The following is an 8,005-nucleotide window of genomic DNA, read 5'->3' on the forward strand; positions in this document are numbered from 1 at the left end:
TAATACTTCTTATAATGTAATGCCTAAGACTGTACACAATACTTCCCACAGTAACAACATAATAATAATAATAATCCTTGCATTTGATATAGCGCTTTTCACGTTGGGAAGACGTCCCAAAGCGCTTCACAAAACACACTGTAAAGTGAATTGACTGTATATTTGTGGGCGAACGCGGCAGCCAATTGCGCACAGCAATGTCCCACAAACAGTCGTAGATTGAAAATGACCAATTTTATTATTGTTTTTGGTTTTGGAGGGATTATTATTAGGCGTGTGGAGTAAGGAAACTTGCCCAAGGTTTCACCCTCTGCCTGGAATTGAACTCAGGTCTCTCGCTTGCAAAGCAAGTGCTCTAACCACTGAGCTACAGGACTCCACAGATTAAGATTAACATTAAGATCTAGTACAAATTCAGCTTCACCTACTGCTTACTTTTTTATTCTACAACTCTAGATATGAAAACATCCAGCTTGATGGATAAAATTCATCAACACCACTCAAATAAAGGACAGAATGGTATTACATCACATGGTCGTATCACAATCACATGTGCTTTGTTACCCTTCCTGTGTTTGTCATCATTTTCCTTCTCTATTGATTCTAACACAATCACTGTAGATGTTAATGTTGCTGAATCACGAAACCACTCTGGTGAATAATCATTGAATGATCTGCTGTGTAAAACATGTTCCAACAGTTAAAGAGAATTTATAACATTTACATCAAACCTAATATATTTTGGAAAATGAAGGAAGAGGAAAAATTTTGGGACTTGGAGGAGAACATGCAGATCTTGCAGATGGAAGCCTTGGGCGACGTACTGATCAATAATACGTTGCCGTTAAACAAAAGACTCACAGCAGCTGCCTCCATTGGCTTCATGAGTTTTACAGGTTTGCCAGTTTACTGGAGTGTTTCAAAATTCACTTCCTTATAATATCAACAGTAGCAGGTCAAGATATTTTGGGCACAGGGGGTAATTTTATAAGAGGGCACGTTCCCTTTGCCTTGTAAAACATTTCCCTTGCTTTCTTCAGGCACGTCTCAAGACCCTCCTCTTTGACCGTGCCTCCGGCCACCCTCCTACCCCTACCCTCTCTGGCTTCCATCCATCCTGATCACTCCCCCCCACCCCCCCCCCACACCCGCTCAAGTCCAAATCCCTGACTGTCCAGCCCCTTGAGACGTCCCCTCGACGTGAAAGGCACTATTCATATGTGATTTTGTATTGTATTGTATTGTATTGGGACACGAAATACTTCGCCAAAGGTGATGGTCAAAGCTGTGACATCATGAGGTTCCACTCTGTGACATCATGAGGATCCACTCTGTGACATCATGAGGATCCACTCTGTGACATCATGAGGTTCCACTCTGTGACATCATGAGGTTCCACTCTGGGACATCATGAGGTTCCACTCTGTGACATCATGAGGTTCCACTCTGCGACATCACGAGGTTCCACTCTGTGACATCATGAGGTTCCACTCTGCGACAGCATGAGGTTCCACTCTGTGACATCATGAGGTTCCACTCTGCGACAGCATGAGGTTCCACTCTGTGACATCATGAGGTTCCACTCTGCGACAGCATGAGGTTCCACTCTGCGACAGCATGAGGTTCCACTCTGTGACATCATGAGGTTCCACTCTGCGACAGCATGAGGTTCCACTCTGCGACAGCATGAGGTTCCACTCTGCGACAGCATGAATGGAGGATGCCCATTGTTCCCATTCATGATGTCACTGGAGTGGAACTTTCTCACCTGACATGAGACCTGTGATGGCCCTCTTGACTCAGGTGGTCTCGCGAGGCCCCATTCCTGTCATAATAATAATAATAATAATAATCCTTGCATTTGATATAGCGCTTTTCACGTCGGGAGGACGTCCCAAAGCGCTTCACAGAACACACTGTAAAGTCATAGTATCCTTTGGAGTTACTCTGGGAATAGAATTGTGCTACTCCCATTATAATTTATGGATGCTGCCTGCCTGCCTGCCTGCCTGAATACAATTCTTCTGACTGGATCTTTTTCTACCTGCATCTACTCTGACTTGGCTCCAAACTCACCATGGCCGAAACAACCCGAGAAGCACTATTTAAATAACGTATTAATTTACAACATTTAGAAATTGTACTGCATGTCTAGCCGTACGATCTTATGTTAACTGCTGTATTGTTAAATTATCTTAAATGTTTTACATTCTTCAAATAGGAGACGATTAATACAAGTAGTACAAAAAAGTGGTTTTAATAGGAAACTGAATGGGACTCAGGTGAACGTATGCGAGTTTTACTGTACAACTTCTTTCTTCTTTAGACTATTTAGACTATTTAGACTATTGTGGTAACTATTGTTACCAATAGTTGTATTTAGACTATTGTGGTAACTTTTAGTGAAAGATAATATCACCATCAGCAATTCTATCATCACAGAATAAGAACACAGGTTGGTTGTATGTCACAGGAATATAAAAAGCGGAGGATTTTTTTTTAGCCCATCAAACCTGTTTCCCCAGTTTATTAGATGAAGGCAAATATTTAAATCCCAAATCACTTTTCCCCCATGTCTCTTAATACTCTTACTTCCCCAAAACTCCATTATGTTTCTGCGACATAACCTACCTTTCATGTAATTTCCTGATCTGTGCACATTCATCCATCAGTTACTCTGGCACCGATGATCGATTCCAATAATTTGCACACAATTAACGTTAAGGTCACAGGCATATAGTTACTTGAGTTGGCCTAATTTTCTTCTTGACTAATGGTGTCACATTTACAACCCACTGATGTTCTTGTTACATACTTCATTACGAAGTGGAAGAAAAATACTCATTTTTGAGGTTTGCATACATATAGAAAATCCCAGGAAATGATATGTATTGGGTAAACTGCACATTACACACTGTCAAAAAAAATGTATTTAGAGGTGGAAAGGGTTAATGAAAAACTATTGAGAAATTGAAAAAAATCCTTAATTGAGAAACATAGATGAAGGATAAGAGTTAAAAAGTGCAGAAGAGAATATATGATAGACTACTGTATTTGATTAAGTAATTCTGAGCTGGAGTTTGAAGATTGAATAGAAAGACTGGGAATACAGTGCAAATCTCCCACAAAATATACTGTCAATTCGCTTTACAGTATATTCTGTGAAGCGCTTTGAGACGTCTCAAGACATGATAAGGCACTACATCAAATTCAAGGATTATTATTATTATAGCAAAACTTTGTTGTTCTAGATGATTGGTGATGGTAAGAGTGTTGTATTTGTTTGCTTTGCGCCACTTTCTTCATCTGGGACTGACTTAAATTAAAGACATTTTTTTTCCAATTAGGTGGGCCTGAGGCTGCAACCTTTGCTCAAAATTACATTAAAGAACTCGTCTTTCTTTTCGTTGAAGAAAACCTTTCAGAAAAAGATAAAATCACAATTCTTCAGAGCTTGGCTGGAATTTGCTACAACAGTTTGAATAACCAAACCACAATGATAAATATGCGTTTCCTCACCATATCACTAAAGTACCTGGGTGATAGAAATTCTTCATACCATTCAGTTATTAAGTCGAAAATGTGGATGTGCTATTTGCTGAATGTTCTGTGCTGCAATAACTTACATGCCATGAAAATCCTTGGTAGATCCAAGCACTTTCATCGAACACTTATACAATTATCTGAATCTACGTGGCTTGGATGGCCAAAAAATTATGCTCAGTTATTAATTTATCTTCTTGGATACGAAACGCCTAGCAAAAATTTCTAGCAGTGTATCACACAAAATGCTTTGCTACAACATGCAGAAAATCTCCCAAGCTTTGTTTGTTACTAACAATGTTCATTATTTGTCATTAATAAACAATCTTAATGATGTGTCAGTGTGTTTCACATTCTAAACATTTGTTTCTACACTAATTGACCATAACCACTGGTTGGTACACTCTATATTAGGTTTAGGTTAAGGGCTTAGAGAGAAACTGAAACATATAGACACAGAGGTCCCAGGTTCGATCTACAGTCTGTGTTGAGTTAACTGGTCTCAGCTGGAGAGACAGTAAGGGAGTTACAATTGGCCAAGTTAGGGAAGGAAGAGTCAACTAGCATTCCTACTTGTGTTTGTCAGTCAGTGTCGCCTGATGAAATGCACAAGCAGAGTATATGGTCTTTGAGTTACAACACAATCGGCCTCAGCTGCTGACATTAATGTTGTTTACTCTTGATAGAGACAATGTGCAGCTAATAAGGAGAACATCACCCGAGGTCTGGAAGATAAAGTTAAACAATTATGCCCCAAATTTGATCAACAAAAAGATTAAAACAAAGAAACGAAGATTTGTAAATTTTATGGTAAATACATTGTGTCCATTGGGCTGAATACTCAGTGTGAGCATTCATCCACAAAGCATGCAATCTGTCAGAAAATAATTGTCTCGGGATACAATATATAATTTGGGGACATGACAAGTCAAGCGATAACCAAGACTGTGGAAGGTGAATTGGGTGGACCTTGGTCTTCTTTGCCCAACAAATTCTTATGTTCTTAATTCAGAAGATGTGCAAGGCTTGTAAATTGAACGTCCCTACTCTGCTTACAAAAGATAAATAGATAGCAATGTGAAATATTCACACATCAAACTGTGTACCCACTGGACCAATATGTCTTCCCAGGTTAACTGGAGTCTCTTCTGTGATGGTAGTTGGCAATTCTGATAGATGTTCGGCTTCGACTGTTTCAGAGGCTCGACTGGTGATCTTAGAATGTCCCCAGCAAAGAGGGTGAAGTTTCTTTTTATCAATGAGGATTGTCCATTACATTAACACTTGCTTCACGCAGCAGGCTACTGAAGGCTTAAGAGGACTATTTACAGATATTCTCTAGTTGTAACTAGTGTGAAATACTGCATTATAGTTCAACATATAACATATTTGCTGTTCAAACTGACACTTCTGTACTATCCTGGGAGACCACTGCATTGTCAGAGATGCCTCCTGTAAGATGAGGCAGTAAACCGAGGTTCCGTCCGCCTTTTCGTATAAAGTTTCTTTATTTTTCCTCTTGATGTTTCATTTTCTGCTACTGTTTTGCTTTCTGTTTCTACAGATCAGTCTTTTGAATGGGAACCTTATTACCTATCTCGCTCCTGCTGTTTGTTTTGCAGACTGATAGCCAGTTTATTGTAAAGGGGAGTTTATGGTTGTTATTGTTTGATCTGGGAGACACTGTACAATAGCAGGCAATGACTCACATCATGGAAAACGTTTCAACAACAGCAACAAAATTACACTTGTATAGCGCCTTCACTTCAGGAGGACGTCCCAAGGTGCTGGACAGACAGAGTTATGACTCCAAGTTGGGGGTCAGGGTGGGGGAGGGTGGAGGGCAGTGGGGAAGCAGGGAGATCGAAAGCACAGTCGAAGAGGAGGGTCTTGAGATGAGTCTTGATGGAGACAAGGGAGAGAGCGAGGTGGAGGGACTGCGGGATGGAGTTCCAGAGGGTGGGTGCAGAGTGGCGGAAGGCCCGCCTGCCAGTAGTGAGGCGAACAAGGCGGGGGATGCAAAGCAGGCTGGAGCCCGCTGAGTGGAGGGAGCGAACGGGATGGTAGGGGGTTAGGATCATTCACTAGCATCATTTGCTTTCTTGTAAACCAGTCAAATTGCCACACCTCATGGGTTAGCTTCAACAGGGAGTACCCAGGTTATTATTTAACTGTGGGAGCAATTGGTTAATGTTAATCCTCCCAGCCAAAGCCCTGATGGGTATGGTGATCCTAACTGAACAGGAAGCTTGTCAGACAGCTTGTTTGGCCCAATGCCAAACTACATATTTTTAGTTGGTTAAACAACAGCAATACCCCAACACACACTATGGACTCCTCAAGCCTCTTAAATATAGCAATAGGTTTCCACAGGTAGCAGATACCAAAAAAAGATTTTAACAGTGGTGGTATCACAAAAGAGCCTGACTTGACATCAACAGGATAATCATTCCCTACAAGGGGTGCTAGGGGCCATTAAATACTGACAAAGCACCTGAGGTTTGTCCTGTTCCTCGACATAAGACCATCTGCAAATTTAAGAAGCTTTGAGACATTATACATGCTATATTAAATGCAAAGATTATTATTATCCACATGTTGTAAATCATGTTTAGTTTCATATCAATCGCACATTTATTGTAACACTGCTTTACCTGTGGCAACAATGAAAGCAAATACAAGAATAAAGAAACAAAAGGGAATTTCCATTTAGCTCTTGAATATGAAGTACAACACTTTTTCCAAATGGCACAGAACGATGGAGCAATGAAGCACGGGTTGGTATCTGAAAAAAAAACACAAGAAGGCCAATAGAGAGGGAAAACAGCAAGAAAATGTTCATCAGATGCCTTTCCAGTTATGGCCAGTATATGATTGCCACCTGTCTGTTTGTTAACCAGCCTGAGTGTCTTTTTTTACTGCCTTGCTGTTCGCCAGTAAAAAATGTTAATGTACCTTTTTGAGCAAATCACCTATTAGTGTCGCAATTCCCGCTTTAATTCAAACCAGTTGATTTGGTTGAAAGTGCAATGAAAATCCGACTGGCTTAGCAAGCAGGCACTTTTCGAGTCATTGGTCGTTTTTTTGTGATTCGGAGGTGGCAACTCTTCCCCAGTATGAACTAAAAACAGCCCTAGTTATAGCTTACAGCAACGTCCCACAAACAACCATGGAATCATAAATGGGCTGAAGAGAGCGTGAATCCTGCCCAGAGTCTAAACAAAGTGAGATGAAGTGTAAATTTACTGGAAGCCTTGTCTTATCTCCTTACTAATATTTACCTATGGGCAAAAAAAGTGCGTCGGTGGCATTAAGATACAATGTTTAGCTTTATTAATGTTGGATTCAAAAGGAAGAGTCTTGTGAGCCTGACTTTGGAATATACTCCCCTTGAGTTTGCCTTGTCTCACTCAGTTGGTGCTATTTTATGTAATATTTTACAATTGTGTGAAACTGAGGAAAATTCTTAAATTCAGTCTTAATTTAGAAGCTTTTAAAAACTGCAGAAAATCAGCATCCAGATTAAGCCTGAATTTAACTTCTTTCTGCCATATTGCACAATCTTAAATTTTAAGTAATTTTTAAGACAAAAAATGTAGAATTTCAGGCCTGTATATAGTTAGTACTGACTCCATGTCAGAATCCAATGTCCTTTGCCTATTTCATGTTGCTTAGCTACTTTTTCACCAGCTACACATGTGATTATTATCCAGCACATTACTGTTAAAACAAGAATAGTGGTTCCATTGTCAATAAGAAGTGTGGCCTTAATTCTGGAATATCAAGCGGCTCAGTTGGTAGGATTCTCATCTCTGAGTCAGAAGGCTGTGGGTTCAAACCCCATGTTAGTACTTTGAACTCACAGTCCAGGCTGACGCTCCAGGGTAGTCCTGTGAGGAGCATTGTTAGAGATGCAGTCCTTCGGATGAGACATTAAAAACCAAGGTCGCATCAGTCTGTTCAGGTAGACATTAAAGATCCCATGGCACTATTCAAAAAAGAATAGTTCTTCTAGAATCCTTGCCAATATCCCTCAGATAAATTACTCGTTCATTTCATCGCTGTTTGTGGGGCATTCCTGTGTGCAAATTGCTGCCATTCACCTACAAAATACGTGGTCACTACACTTCACAATAAATCCCGTGAAGTACTTTGAGATGTTTTGAGGACATGATAACAAGCTACATCAAATGGAAAGATTATTATTATAGATTCTTACATATAGCATTGACACTGAGTCTGAGGTTTGGGTCTGATATCAGCACTGGTATTCCATTAGCATGTAACAACTATCACCAATATTGTAGCTCAGTTCACCACTGATAGATACTTGATACTGTATGTGGGTCAGTTAACCACTGATCTGTCTCTGTAGGAGGTGAGTGTCTCCCACGGAAACACTAAACAAACAGTTGACCAAATTTGTATCGGTTGATTTTTATTTGACTAAAATCTGACTAAC

General features: G+C 40.1%; 1 protein-coding gene across 1 annotated transcript; it reads left to right on the top strand.

The window, feature by feature from the left end:
* Positions 1-688: 688 nt before the first annotated feature.
* On the top strand, positions 689-3,772 carry armh2 (armadillo like helical domain containing 2). Its single transcript, XM_007902668.2, has 2 exons — positions 689-896; positions 3,348-3,772. Exons 1-2 carry the CDS (start codon positions 689-691, stop codon positions 3,770-3,772), a joined length of 633 nt encoding a protein of 210 aa, XP_007900859.2.
* The last annotated feature ends 4,233 nt before the right edge of the window (positions 3,773-8,005 follow it).

Source organism: Callorhinchus milii, unplaced genomic scaffold, assembly GCF_018977255.1.
Source record: "Callorhinchus milii isolate IMCB2004 unplaced genomic scaffold, IMCB_Cmil_1.0 Scaffold2, whole genome shotgun sequence".
NCBI classification, from domain to species: Eukaryota; Metazoa; Chordata; class Chondrichthyes; order Chimaeriformes; family Callorhinchidae; genus Callorhinchus; species Callorhinchus milii.

Excerpts from the sequence above, each read along its gene's own strand:
- armh2 (XM_007902668.2), top strand. The coding sequence starts at position 689 with ATGTTCCAACAGTTAAAGAGAATTTATAACATTTACATCAAACCTAAT. Across the intron at positions 897-3,347 it reads TGGCTTCATGAGTTTTACAG|GTGGGCCTGAGGCTGCAACC; the intron begins GTTTGCCAGTTT and ends TTTTCCAATTAG.